This window comes from Schistocerca cancellata, chromosome 2 (genome assembly GCF_023864275.1).
Source record: "Schistocerca cancellata isolate TAMUIC-IGC-003103 chromosome 2, iqSchCanc2.1, whole genome shotgun sequence".
NCBI lineage: Eukaryota > Metazoa > Arthropoda > Insecta > Orthoptera > Acrididae > Schistocerca > Schistocerca cancellata.
In genome coordinates, this window is record NC_064627.1 from 1056291780 (window position 1) to 1056307909 (window position 16130).

The 16130-nt window shown below is 36.9% G+C and overlaps 1 protein-coding gene across 1 annotated transcript in view; it reads right to left on the reverse strand.

Moving 5' to 3' along the window:
• Window positions 1-1856: 1856 nt before the first annotated feature.
• LOC126163046 (putative pyridoxal-dependent decarboxylase domain-containing protein 2) overlaps window positions 1857-16130 on the reverse strand; it is an 87853-nt gene continuing 73579 nt past the window's right edge. Inside the window, exons 13-16 of the mRNA XM_049919929.1 lie at window positions 11382-11610; window positions 8949-9101; window positions 7897-8058; window positions 1857-5294 (exon numbers count right to left, since the gene is read on the reverse strand). Coding sequence (XP_049775886.1) covers window positions 5059-5294; window positions 7897-8058; window positions 8949-9101; window positions 11382-11610 — 780 coding nt within the window. The 3' untranslated portion in view covers window positions 1857-5058. The remainder of the gene's footprint in view (window positions 5295-7896; window positions 8059-8948; window positions 9102-11381; window positions 11611-16130) is intronic.

The following is a 16130-nucleotide window of genomic DNA, read 5'->3' on the forward strand; positions in this document are numbered from 1 at the left end:
TTCATTATATATAAAACACACACACACACACACACACACACACACACACACACCATCACCACTACACAAGCAAGCATGCACCCATATTTACATATGAATGTGTAATGTGAATGATAAATGACTCATTCCACATCATTATAATTAATCATACAAATGATCCACAGAACATGAAGACCTTTCAAACACAACAACTATCTGAATGAAATTTTCACTTTGCAGCAGAGTGTAGGCTGATATGAAACTTCCTGGCAGATTAATCCCATATGCCAGACTGAGACTATCTTCTATCCCAAGAAAGTGTTGTTCTGTTTTAGCTTTACTCTGCGTGCTTAAAGACTATCAAAGAGCTGAGAGTAAGTATTTAAACAATCAGAGGATTAAATATAACAACTCACCATGCAGTTGAGGTAAGCTTCTGGATGATGTCCCACTTCCAAGGTAACTAGTACAGAAAACACACACACACACACACACACACACACACACACACACACAGAGAGAGAGAGAGAGAGAGAGAGAGAGAGAGAATGCCCTTCCCTCATGTTAATATTTGTTTGACAATTTCCATACAAATCCATTGTGGCAGATTATTCATTCAGGTGTTGCATCCATTTCTAAACTACAGATGTTACCAGAAAAATCACAATTGGGGAGAAAATGAATTTCAGTTACGATCTGAATTCATTACAATTATGGTTTCACTGAGTGGTGAATGTAGTGAAGATGTTCAGTTTAGCCCATAGCAAAAAATATAAGAATGAACATTGTTCTCTATGAAAGTTCTGTTTTGAATACTACAATGTTTTTACATGCATATTGTGAATGCACGGGGAAGAATGTAAGTCTGAATTATACGACCCCCCACCCCCTTTCTTCCAATATCCAAGATTGGACAGCTACACCCCCACTAGATTTCAGCTCTTTAGCGTAAAATGTTCACTGGCAGGAGGATGTTATAGGCAATATATTTATGAAGTTGTGGACATTAACTGTAACACTATATATGAGATTTTTTCAATGTCCATAGTCAATTTGAGTCTGATAGTAATAGACACTGATATGTAGTATTAAAAGTAAACATGATCTGCTCTAACCTCTAGCAAACATCATTTTGGTACAAAAAGAAGTGAAAACGACAGTTATAATAAACTACCGACAAAGATAAAATGTCTGCATCAGTAGTGTGCAGATTAAAGTTGTTTCTTCTGCACCATTTTTGTGTGGAGATCAGTCAATTAGAAAAAAGAATACAATTTTTAAGAAATGTGAGTGACTGTTTCTCAAATGACAAGCTGCACAACATATTTGTTCAGAATATGAACTATGGCACAACACAAAAGTTTTTACAGAGTGAAAACAGTGGATATATGGTTCAGGTCTGTGCTGTCTGTCAATAACAATGAAATCATCTACGGTTTGTTCCTTATCATATTCACTGGTATTCAGATTATGAATTTACCTTTTCTCACATTTTTTTCTTCATGACCTTAACTCTGTTTCATACTTTAAGAAAGCATTTCCATTTTTTATAATACTGGAAAATGATTGTAACAAGATTACCTCTGAAAATTATTCAAACCTGTCCTTGCTTCAGTCAGCTTGTTTAACAAGTACACACACACACACACACACACACACACACACACACACACAAGTTTGTAATGGAAGAGAAAGTGCAAGTTAATGAACTCCAGCTTCATAGGTGTTGCAGGTGTCTTATGAGTGAAATCAATGCTATTAGCAATTATTGTACCAATCTAAAAGGAATAGGAGAGAGGTGAAATCATAGTTTTTTCTCAGGCACATTTAAAAATAAAATTCTAGAACTACTTTGCTTACTGAAAGTATAGTTTACATGTTTGGTAGTTTTCTTATTTATTAAATCTATGAAAATAAATAACAAAATTCAACAAATGCAGTATTTCATAATTAGAGGCTGCATTAATTTCCTGTACAGTGGCAAATAATTAAATAAATACATGAAAAAACTGCTTGAATTTCTTGTCCTTTTCTGGAAGTAACATTACATTTTATAAAATAGGAGTAGTACAGCTGTTATTGCTGTTACAATTGTTGTTGAAAAATAGACAAACACTCTTGTAAGTCAGCTTCTTAAAGATTGTTCTCGAAAACTTGGTGTATCATTTGCAGTCTCTTACAATGCAGTGATTCCAGGCTGCAGTACTGGAATTCCCTGTTTAATCCATTGACAAAGTCCTTCCAGATGCGTGAATTTAAACATGTTATGGAAGACATATTTGATGCTTGATTTAAATACTACAAGAAAATATGCCACCCAAGAGTTTACACTGTAAGAAAATCCACAGTACACAGAATGAACACATACTCACATGATGGAGGTGGGGGAGGCAGAGAGGGAGAAGGGGAAAAAGGGCAAGAGAGAGAGCCTGCCTACAAGCAATGCATGTTGGAGCAGCAGCTGCAGCAGTTTCACAGGTACAATTAATAGCCTACTGTACTTCAAATTTACAGTAAATGGAATGGAGTGGGAAGGGAAAGGTGCAAAGACTTTAAAAATAAAATCAAACGAAATACCCATGACCCTGGGAAACGAGACACAGATAAGGGCAACACTGAGTTGAATTATGAACTGAGTGACAGCAGAAAAAAATCTATAGTTCGGCATGGCAAAATAAATAATACAGCTGGCAAAAGTAAAAGAACACAAATGATGAATGAAGAAATTAAGAGGAAGAAAGACCCAGCCACAAACGTATGCCCATTTATACTAATCCTATTACTCACTCCTCTTTCCATACTTCTGTTCAATCTTAAGTTTTCACATCCAGTTTCACTTTATTACTTCCAACTTTATCGTTCTCTCTGTCACAGATAGGCTCCATTTTGTTTGGTTGTCACCAAACAAAATCTCACCAGTCACATTCTACACTATTATCTTCTTTTCTCTCTCTTCTCCTGATCTTCTTTGCTAATCCCGTTTAGTTATATTCTACACAATTTTGTCTACCTAGAAGAAGGAACATACACTTCCGTGGATTTTAGCTTTTCTTTTTTGTGCCTTGGGCGTTGCTTTATCCAAAAGTAGCATTGCTTATGTCTACTTCGCATGGTGTTTTGTTTCTGATTGTTTGTTTGCTAAATAGCTTATCATACCCACATTATTCAACAGATGGATATAAAAGTAACTTCTATTAAAAATCCTTACAATTAGACATACTTTTCAGTCTCACAATAACATGTGAACTATTACAACCAGGAGAATGGCTGGCCATCTACCAAGAAAAAACAGGATTTAATGTAAAACAGCAGAAGAAATTGTGACTACACTATCATACATATAGTTTTTAGCTGATTTTGTACAATTCCTTCAACAACAACTGAAGAGATCCAAAAGATTTAAAATTTGATCTACATGGTAGCAAGTGGAATTTCAATGAAGCTCATATGGTTAATGGCAATAGTAAGTGAACTGCATCAGGGGGTAAAATGAAACAGTATATTCACTGCAATTACTGATTGTCAGTATTAAACAAATGTGAATTATTTAAGCTTTGTGCAGAAAGAACCTCTCTTGCAGACCCTTTACACAATGTTTGTCAGTGAACATGTCACTGAGGTAATGGGTATTTTGATCAAACTGGAAAATAAATGTCTACACTCATGTGCACAGTTACAGAACAATAAAAATACAAGGCACTGAATAAGGCACTGACAGCACAAATAAAACACACACACTACGATTCATAAATAAATTGCATCATAAGTATGAGAAGTACATGATTTTGCAACAGAAAAAAAACTGTGGTTTGGTACTTCTAATGGGAAGTGAAAAATACTTGGCAATGGCCAAATTAATGTTCTTTGTGGTCACAAAACACACACCTGCACTAAATACACACTTCCTGCAACTGAGACAGTCCTGAAATCATTTTCTTTTTCTGTCTTCTCTTATCTCATTACAATTTTTCACAGCAAACACCAACAGTTTTCCTCATCTATTACATCAAAGTTGGAGATTTCTACAGACAAATGAAATGATTGTATAATTTTAAACTTCACAAATTTCCTATAGAGAGTATCAAACAGAAAAATGGGTTTTATTCCTGTACTTCCATAGGGTTCATAGAGATATTCATTTAGTCAACCATCATCATGGGAATTTTTTCCAAGTCAAAAACCGTATTTCTAGAAAATTGATGGTTAATGAATTTATAAATGCAATCAATATCCTTCATCAATAAACTGTGTGGTGCATTCATCAAAGTTTCTGTAACGAAGCCGTATTTTTAAATCTGAAAGTGGATTACCATTTAGATACCAAGAACTTATATAATCAGACATGCGCATAAACTGTACCTCCAAACAATGTATTTCAGTAAAAAGATTATGAGAAAAATCAGAGCAGTGCTATTATTGTCCTGATATACTGCAGCTGTCAGAGGAGATACCTAGCTAACCCAAACCATTTTCTTGGGTTTAATATACACTAAACTGCATAATAAATGTAGCACCATAAATTGTCAATCTCTCTTTGCGGCTCACCAAAGATGGAACATGTGTATCATCATATAGTAATTCTGTACTGATCTTTAAGAACAGGATACACACAGTACCAAAGAATAAAAATTACATCTAAATGTGCAATTCAATATGACAGTGGAAAGCAGTATTTTACCAAACAGAAAATTTATACAAGCATAAAATGTGAACTCCCTATCCAGCAGCCGTGTCCCAGACAAATAGAGAACATTCTCATGGACTATCAGGACAGGCATAACGTCTGGCAACAGTAATGTTCAAGTAAATCGCTTCTCAAGTGATTCAGACAAGTTTAGCAACACAAGATAATAACCAGGAAAGCCTTTCACAAGAGAATTTCTTCTGGACTGTGATGTGAATAACAGCTCTCATCCAGAATGGAGCTCCATCACACTCACGGTGAGAACAAAACTCTACATGCTCCTCAGCTGCTGGTAGCAGCACAAATGCGTAAACAGGCATTACTGACACCTGGCAGCTGTGCTGATAGCTCGTGCATGATTCCAATAATAATTAGTTTTAAAAAGACAAAATTTTCTACGGAGTAGTCTGGTGTTGCTCGACAGGAGTACTGCCGACAGCTCCAATGGGAGTGGTGTGCGACTGAGACTGTTGTGAACTGTGCGATGACGAACGTGAATGTTTGCCGCTGGGGGGAGCGATCGGAGTCTGCACCTGCGGCTGCGGCGGTGATCGTGTGCCGGGCGCTGGGGGCACGCCCTGCTGCAGCTGCATGTGGTACCGGTAGATATTCTCTGTGCTCTCTACGACACCTGCAGTGAAAGCAAGCAACAACAAAAGTTGAATGAGGATAATGAAGTGTAGTGGAATTAAGTCAGGCAATGCTGGGAGAATTTAAACACTTAATTTTTAATTATTTCTTTAACATGATTGGATGAAATCAGTGCAATTATAGCAACAAGTCATAACAATTCAATTTTATAAATAAGAAACAAATTGTTAGAACTCTCAAGTTTTCATTCTGCTTTATAGGGATTTGCATTCCCCTTGTTTATGTAAATCACAAAATCATTTCAGCATATTTGTGTCATCATTAGTGTATCATATTTTACCGAAGTCAATCTCTATAAGATTTGGTTTTGTAGGTATGTTGTTACCGTATTTACTCGAATCTAAGCCGCACTTTTTTTCCGGTTTTTGTAATCCAAAAAACCGCCTGCGGCTTAGAATCGAGTGCAAAGCAAGCAGAAGTTCTGAAAAATGTTGGTAGGTGCCGCCACAACTAATATCTGCCGTCAAATATATGTAGCACTACACAGGCATGCTTTGTAGGCGCAAAGATACATACTGGGGCCAAAACCTCTGCGTCAGTAAATAAATTAAAAAAAAAGATGGAAGACGAGGTTTTTTTTCTCCGCCCCGAGTTTCAACCCTACATTTTCATACATTATCCAATGAAGTAAATACAAATTCCGTATTGTTCATCTTCGAATGTAGCAGAATTTCAATGTACTACGAAAATCCGACTGGCAAGACTGTTTGGGATGTTTGTCAATATGGCCAACTCTACGTTCTGAATTTTTTCCTACCTGTGAGAAGAGAGAGTTGCTAATAGGAACCTGATGAAATGTGAATGACATACAGTATTCTCTTCGCCATAAGAATAATACGAACATAAACATTTTGCCATGTATTCTCTCGTGTTTGCTGCTACCTCATTTAAATTCTGTCTGCCTAATAAACTACGAATCTAGAGTGAGACAACAGCAAACGCGGAAAAATATACGTATCGTGTCATGTTTATATTCGTATTATACTTATGCCTAATAGTGATACAGTCAGAAATGAAGCACGGCAACTGACTAGATTTTTAAATCTAAGATGACTCTAATTTCTGTGCAGAATTTGATGTACTAAAGAAGCGGCCGCAAGATTTTTAAACGGAGAAAAATTTTCGCCTAACTCTCGTTCAGAACATGTTCTATCATATGCAGTCTATTATTTGGTTCTTGTTGATCATTATCAAAGAAAGCAGCAGTGTATATAACAACAAATAGCAGTCTCTTGCCGTTGTTTTGCTAATGAGACGATTCCTCTCTCTCTCTCTCTCTCTCTCTCTCTCTCTCTCTCGTAAGCAGCGGTAGTGCGCACAAAAGCAATCCATGCCGCGAGCGGTGACAAGCTGTAAACACCCACTATAAGAATGCGACAAACAATGCATGACACAGTACAGTAATGCATTTTCAGCTTAGAGTGACGTAAACACCTATAACAAAGAAAACGGCACTTATCAGATCAAAGCAAAATAAGCAATCGATTCAAACCAGACGAAGCACGTGAAAAAGGAAGGGTACCCGTATAAATACGGACGAAGCGCCTGACGCATAGCAAGGGTTACCTGGTAAAGCTTAACTGCTAAGCTTACGACTCGAACCAAACTACTGTAGGTGTATCGTCATTCATTCGACCTAAATTGTGTCTCATATTACAATGGACCAGCTTTGTTTCGATTTGGAGGTGCGGCCTAAAACTTTTCTCTCTCCTTGAATTTCGAGTCTCAAATTTCAGGTGCGGCTTAGATTCGGGAAATTTTTTTTCCTTTATTTCGAGTCTCATTTTTTAGGTGCGGCTTACATCCGAGTGCGGCTTAGATTCGAGTAAATACGGTATCTTGCAAAGAGAGGAGCAAAAACACAGTACATAATTTTTAGTGAGCAGCACTCACTCATGTTTCTCCAGTAGATTTCAAAATACTATTTTTACATCTGTACAATATATACTGTGTTTTGAAGTTCTGTGGTAAAGCTTGTAGCACACTGACAATGGCACAAATGTGCCGAAACATGTTTGAGTGATAAGAAAATATTGTGGTTTGTACAAACAAGCAGAATACAATTGCTCTATCAATAGAATGAAAAATCAGCCCAATTTGCAAATATTTTATTTTTCATTCGATAACTAGTTTTGGGCTGTGACCCATTTTCAAATCAACATAACAAAGTCGAAAATGGCATTTCCAAAGATGTCAACAAAATGTGTAATTTACATTCGCAGTGCATACTCGAGCATGGTGCAAGTTCTTACAACTGCTATAGTTTATCATGCAAACAAGGTGGTTGTTACAGCATTAAAACCAAAGGATGATGATTCCCATCCTGCAAATAGCAGTGTCCGCCTAGCATATTTACTATTACCATTGTTGATTTTTTACCACCTGATACTGCATACCTACTCTCCTTTCAACTCTATTGCTGGCAAAAGCATTTCCTTACGTATGCACAGATAAGACCTTATTTTCACCTTCTGCAACTTGCTCACACAAGACATAAATAATAACTTAAACTAGGTTTGCAACATTTGTCATCGAACACAATGAATTACCAACAAGCACAAGTGCAATTGCAGACACATTACCTGCTGTAAGATTTAAGCTGCGCCCTTTGATGCCTCCCTCTTTGCTTGGAGGTGACCACCAGTTCACGAGACTACCAAATACTGGCACATGCCTCAGTATACCCTCTTGCCACAGCCTTTCTTCATTTTCCTTCTGTAAATCTAGTGTAGCTGTTTCAATACCTGTAAAAATTATAGTACTAATGCAGTAATGGACTTGGAATGTTACACACTGCACTATACTTATAGAGGTTCAAGCAACAATTACATAACCTTGGAATTTGCTGTGCAGCTATATCAATTATCCCTAATGATTACTCGTACTGCCACCAATGCCCAAATAGTTATGCAACCATATCATCTGAAAGATCATTCTGAAGTATAAGCAGTCATATTTCACAAAAATTACAAAGCAGCTCTTTAAGATGTTTACTTTTGTTGCCAGTAAGCTAAAATTAACCTACAGAGGTTGCTTAAAGGATAGTAGTGGGTGATACTTTTGATGGACTGGAAATTTCTGCATCACTTGTTTTTGCACAAATGTACTAAAAGCATAGAAATCTTAGTCTTCCAACTGATAATGCTATTGACTTTGCTTTATGCAGGTTAGCAATCACACTATTTGTCATCTATCTTATGGTTTCTGCCAATTCGGCATTAAGGGGGTTGAGGGACAAACAAAAGGGTGTGAACAATGGATGACACCTCTACAGGCATACGAAACTGATAAGCTATTTAATTACTCTTTGAAAACTTTTTAAGTAATAAGTGAGAACAGTATTATGATAATGGGTAGTCCTGGTAAAATGTAAATAATCTATAAGTAAAGGTAACACAACTCACTGAATAGTAGAGATGTAGAGGCAACAACAGGAATAAAAACAGCAATGTTAACTTTGCTAACTTTTTGACAAATCCTTTTTCATTCTAGCAAAGTTTTCAGTCTTGTTTATGTGCATTTTTTACAACTCAACAACTCTAATATTCGAACATAACCTTTAAACATTTCAGATTGTGTGTACACTACTGGTCTAACAAAGAAGTAATCCATTTTAAGCAGGAAGTGACATTACCTTTTTTCACTATCTCCGTCATTGTTTCAAGGAAACGTGAAGACTCTTCAACTTCTTGCCCAAAACTGACCACCAATCCCAGTAACTCCTCAACATCTGTTTCTGCTGTCACCATGCCAAATCTTACACAAGCCAGGCCATCTGGTCCCTCTCCTACAGACAAAAATCCTTCCAGTTCGTAAGTACTTCAATGAAGGTCAAGGAAATAATATATGCATATCATTCTGCACCAAAGTGCTTCTAATGCATCCAATTTTTAAACCTCCATACATCTCCATTAAATCTGTCGAACAATAAATATTATCTTCTCTTTTAACAATAGTTTTGACTACCACTGTAAAGACACTCAATAATTATATAATATGGTATCAACGGCGGAATTATTTTGACAGCACAAGAAGCTGCACAGGATTAATACTTCCTTGACAACATTTTCATAACACAAGAAACTGCATTTTGGTCATTAGCAATTTGTTGATATATCCAGGTACCTGGTGAACAGTTTTTTTTTTTTTTTTTTTTTGAATAGAAGAACTGCACCAGCTGATAATCTGTTAAATTTCCGGTCTTTTAACGGCTTACATACACATAGGGGTAAGTAGTGTCATTATTAACTTTTAAAATAATGCAACAAATTAAAGAACAATGGTGGCCCTACTTCAGTATAGTGGGCCCCAAACAATGACCATCCATTTTAGTGAAAGAGGAAGACACACATTCTTGCTGATTATAGAAAGAGAAGGTAAGCCTGAGAATGTCGCACACCTAGCAACACACACAGCAGTTACGTGTCAGCCACATAAACCTTCAGCGAACAAGTTAACATCCCATCAATAGTGATGAGGGAACACAGGCAGTAATTGGGCAAGAATGAGAAATGAAATCGTCCATTACCTTTTCAGAGGAACCATCCTGGAATTTGTCTTAAATAATTTTGGCCATGCAACACCTTGCCTGGTAAGGTCCGTTCTGTTTTTGAGAAAATTTTAAAGACAAATGGAAGAAATGTAGAACACTTTTATATATGTCTGTTGCAGAATTATGGAACATGTTGTGTTGACATATGATAACTTTCTTTCAGATCAAGAGAAGTAAAAAGACTGGGTGCAATGCTGGAATGAGAGCTGTGTTGTGCTGGAATGGGAACAGGGGATGGATGAGGAAAATGACTAACGAAGGTTGAGGCCAGGAGGGTTATGGGAGCGTAGGGTATATTGCAGCACAAGTTCCCACCTGCACAATTCAGAAAAGCTGGTGTTGGTGGAAAGGATCCATATAGCACAGGCTGTAAAGCAGTCATTGAAATGAAGGATGTTGTGTTTGGCAGCGTGCTCAGCAACAGGGTGGTCCACTTGCTTCTTGGCCACAGTTTGTCAGTGGCCATTCGTATGGACAGACAGCTTGCTGGTTGTCATGCCCACACAGAATGCAGCACAGTGGTTTCACGGGTAGTCCTGCCTTTGATGGGATAGGCGATATTTGTGACCAGACTGGAGCAGGTGGTGGTGGGAGCATGTATGGGACAGGTCTTGCACCTAGGTCTATTACAGGGGTACGAGCCATGAGGTAAGGGGGTTAGGAGCAGGGGTTGTGTAGGGATGGATGAGTGTATTGTGTATGTTCGGTGGACGGCGGAATACCACGGTAGGAGGGGTGGGAAGGATAGTGGGCAGGACATTTCTAATGTATTTATGTCTGTATATATGTCTTGAGGCAGTGTACATCACACCCCCACCAAATGATGAAAGGAAGAGAGACTATTCCTTACTATATTTTCACTGTTCATTCACTAAAATTGCAACAACAGGCATAATGATGAAGCTTATTACTCGTTTATTACTAGCTCTATTCATAACACATTTTGCAGACAGTACTCTCATACACCACTGAATGTAACTGCAAAACTATATCACAGGTATATGACACACAGTTTGGGGGAGATGGCATTTATATACTGGATTTGATTCCTTAAGGAATTGGGGATGGGGGTTAAATGGTAAATATATTAACAGCAAATCATACATGCAGTCTTAAATAAAAAAACTGACATTTCCCTTTTTGTTTATGAGTGCACATACAATCTGCTGTTAGGATACATATAATTCAAGTACATGACATTTGATGACGACTTTATGGTCAAAATTATCCAATATTGAGAAACAACACACACAATTATAAAACACACACCACATGTCTTCTCACCAGCTAAAGTAGAGGGCAGACAACCATTAAAATTAACGTATGTACTCTTGTTATATGATAAAAGACATTAAATTGATTACAGAGTCACGGTTGTAATGCAGGTCTAACAAAAATTCATTATTCAAAACTGCATGCCCTAAAGATCGGCAAATAACAGGTTGTAAAGGCCAATATTTATGCAGAACAGTATATCTGAAGACGCAAAAAAATATTTTAAAAGTGCTGCCTCACCCAAAGAAAATGCAGCATCTGTACTCCGCAGCTGTTCAACGAGCGATACATTGAGTTTATTGAGCTCTTCTTTGGCCTGGTCAGTAAGTAAAGTTTGCCACGCTTCTGGCACATAGCGGACACCACCCAAGCCGGCCCATCCTTCCATTTCAACCAAGCACAGATTTGGCGTAGATGACACAAGGCGTTGAAATGTTGCTTTATGTGCAACTGTTGCTGAAAGAATGTCCTGAACAACACATACACACAAAACATTGTAATGGCAATAACAATAAAGAAAAAGCAGAAAGTAAATGTATCATAAGTTAACATCTTCCCCACAAATTTCACAGCGACTAACTTTTATTCTTGAAAATAACTTATTTACATCCTTTCAAATGAGACAAGAAAATAAAATTGATCAGAACATTTTAATAATAAAATCTGAAGAGATCAGAGATATCCAGGTTAGGAGAGGTGCAAATATTGACTCAGATCATTATCTCTCAAGAGTCCAAGGGTCCAATTCACCCCAAGAAGGAAAACACCAAGAATTCCACCAGCAATCCCAAAATTTGACCTACAAAAACTAACAGAATCAGAAACAATTAAAAAATGGGAAAATTCTCCCGCAAACAACTGGGAAACATTCAAGGAAAAATCACAAAAATAGCGAAGGAGCAAATACCATTGAAGAAGAAGCACAAACATCCATGGTGGAATATGGAATGCGAAAAGGCAATTCAAGTTCGTACAGAAGCCTTTGCGAAGTACAGTTCAAATAAAAATGAGAAAACTCTTCAAAACTTTTTAGAAACACGGAAACTTTCAAATAAACTTATTAGACAAGAGAAGAGAAAGTATGTAACTCAGCAACTGGAATCAATAGAAGCAGATTTTAAAAATTATAATACGCATGGATTCTACAAAACTTTTGCAAACCAAATTAAAGGGTATATCCCTCAAAATGTCTGTTTTCGGAAATCAGATGGGAATCTGGCACTAAGCGACGAAGAAAACTGTGAAGAATTAGCCAAATATTTTGAAACGCTACTAAACTGTCCAGAACCAACAGAAGCTCTTCCAATATCCAGCACTAAAGCCCCGCAACAGCAAGACTCTGTACCGCCAACTGAAGAAGAAATTATCAAACACATAAACAAACTCAAAAATAACAAAGCATCAGGAGAAGATGGAATTGTAGCCGAATTTCTCAAAAGTCTAGGGTCTAACTCAAGAAAAGAGCTAGTTAAAATTATTCAAAACATATGGGTTACTGAAGAAATACCAGAAGATTGGAAATGTGCCCTAATACATACGTTACATAAAAAAGGGGATAAATCGGATGTGAACAACTATAGAGGAATCTCCTTACTTGCCGTCACATACAAGATATTATCAGCTTGTCTTCTTGAAAGAACACAAAAACTGCTAGAACCCAAAATCTCAGATTTCCAAGCTGGTTTCAGACCAAACAGATCATGTCCAGAACAAATTTTAAACTTGAAATTGATTACAAGGATGAGACAAATGCGAAGGAAGCCTACAGTATATGTCTTTGTCGACTTTAAAAAGGCATATGATTCAATTCACAGACCCACACTATTTAAAATTCTTGAAGAACAAGGACTGGATAAGAAGACACGGAACATCATAGAGCAGACATTAACAAATACAAAATGCAAAGTGAAATTCATGGGAAAACTTTCAAAATCATTTGAGATAAAAACTGGGGTTAGACAAGGTGATGGATTATCACCTCTGTTATTTAACTTAGTTCTGGATAGAGTCATGGCAGAATGGGAAAAATAACTCAAAAAAGAAAAGTACTGGAAACCAATATCACTGGGAACCAAAAAAGATGACCTACAAATCCCCTACTTAGCCTACGCAGACGATCTTGCAATAATGGCAGATTCTAGTGAAATGGCAGTCAAACAGATAGAAACCTTAAAAGAGTGTGCAGGAAAAGTTGGCCTACAAATATCTTTTGAGAAAACGGTGTTTACAACAACAAATCTAGAAATTTCTAAGTTACAAACCAAATATGGAGAAATTAAGAGGGTACCATACTTTAAATATTTAGGAGAGATAATTTCTGAAAAATACTCACAACAAGAAAGAATATTAAAAGCTCGTAGGGGTCTAGAGCTGGTCCAAAACATTTACAATAAAAAAATGTCTATCTATAAATACAAAAATTAAACATTATAAGTCGGTAATTAAACCAATAATGCTATATGCCAGCGAAACCTTGACACTTAAAAGAAAAACAGATATGGAAAACCTGAAGAAAGAGGAAAGGAAAATCATTAGGAAAATTCTGGGACCAAGATGGACCAAAGAGGGGTATAGATTACAGAAAAATTCTAAAATTGAAGAATATTCTAACATAGAGATAGACATGAGGAAGAGGCGTCTAAAATTCTATGGCCACATAATGAGACTTCCCGATCACAGACTTACAAAAAGAATAGTAAGATACGTAGCATCCCTTGTTAATGGAGGAGAATGGATCAAAAATGTAAAGAAAGATCTGGAATTAGCCAACATTACTACTGAAGACATGAACAAAAGAAACAATTTCAAACTTAAAGTTGACAAATGGGAGGTCAAACCAGAGACAAAAGTGCCGAGAACTGGAACAAAATGGAGCGAAGAAAGAAAAGCTGAATTCTCGCAAAGAATGAAGACCTAGTGGGCAAACAAGAAGAATAAGAAGCCCCAGAAGTGAACCATCTTTACTTAGCGTCTTCCATGTTGGGAGCTTTACGACTAATAATAATAATAATAATAATAATAATAATAATAATAATAATAAAATCTGAAACATAAACATGAAAGATATCACAAGAAAAAACAAGAACAATATTAACAATGACACAATTCACATATGCATGCATTCAGAAAAAACAGAATACTGAAAAGAAAGTTTCTGATGGGACATTAAAACATTACAAAAATTAAGAAGCAGTGCTTCTAGTGCATAAATGTTTTGATATATTGAAAGTGTGAACCACACAGCAAGTCATCGCAGAATGAAGGTACGGTAAGGAGATGCAAGTTTGCCACAACAGCCAGAGTCTCAAGTTTACAAATCACGTGACATCCCTCACTGAAAGCTAGCAATTTCTGAAGTGTTGTGGTTTTTATATGCCACACGCTTATCAGCTGCACATGTATATGGCTGACTTCCCTCATTTCTGTCTATAAGAAGCTGAGAAAAGTCTATTTACAAATACATTGTTGAGGGTGCTAGTTTGTCTCTGGTAATGGAATTTAATTACAACACTAAAAACTTCTGGCCAGGAGAACATGTTGTAAGAAATTTGATTCATACTGATAATAGCTGCATAAAACAAATCTAACAGCAAGAGACAAGTATATTAAAAAGATAATTCACTTGAGTAAACTGAAAATAACAGGGAGACAATGGCCGGCCAGCACACAGTCCTAGTTTCCAGAAGCGTTAATTCCTTCATCATGGATGAAAGAAGGATGTGATGGGACGAAGGCTGTCAGTCACACAGATCTCCTCATTCTTAAAACAGGGGTATCAACCTAGGGTCTTAGTAACATGGCCCTCCATTACAAACTTTCCCAACCTATCCACCTTTCCTCCCTGTGCAAGAAACAAACAGTTGCAAAAGCTAGGAATGTTCTTTAACAAATGTCCAAAAAACAAATTCATTCTTACACATCCTTATGTTCTTCCACTGAATGAACTGTGAATTATGAGATACATTAATTGACTGTGAAGATTAGCTCATAAAAGTGCTTTCAGTAGCTCCAATTCTTTGCACACTTGTTTCAGGTTCATTATCTGGTCATCACAATACTCATTCCTCTGTATCCAGAAGGCAAACTGTGATAACTTTACTAAACACTCTTGCCCTTGTTGCAAAGAACCTTGTACCTGCAAGTCATTGGAACAATTTGCCAAAGATTTTTTCAGACGAAATACCACATTAATGATGTCCAGCAGTATTGGCATTGTTGTGTGGCATATATAACATGTGCCAGTTGATTAATACTGCTGGCTAAATCATAGCAGAATATCATGCCTTCCACTTCACTGTGTATGTTGTTCATACTCTACTGAATGATTAATCTTTTTTTCTGATGACAGCACAACCTCTATACGATATGTATGGAAAGGTTGATGTAGGACACAGTTTTAGGTGTTATTTCTCACAACAGCATCACAGTCAGTTGGCTACCAAACACAACCAATAAAGCAATGAACATAAACAAGACGACAGCCTACTCACCCAAGTACTCACTTATTGGCACAAGTAAAATGGTCCATGGCTCAATAAGCATATTTCTGGACATAGAATGTTTTCTCTACACATTTTTTACCAGTATTGTCTTCTACAAGAATACAAGACACTTTTAAACACCCGGTATATGACGGTGTCAATAGCCCTGACATAGTCTGTGGAACTGTAATTAGATGTGCTGAACACTGCAACAGTTCACAGAGTGCTGCAATAATGTTATCCCATCATGCTAACCCTGCGTCCGTTGGACAGACTATTGTAGAAAAAGATATAATTATCCTGCTGTACACCCTACGAACCAATAGATTGGTGTTAAAAAAGTTACTGCGGAAATTATATTCTCAGCCCAAATATAGTGATGCTGAACTTTTGAAAGACCTACTCTTATTCTCCCAATCCCTGAAATGGAAACACTTCTTTGCTGCCAATCCCTCCAACCAAAGCCAACCAAATTACAACATTGAACACTGTCTCTCCCAGATCATAT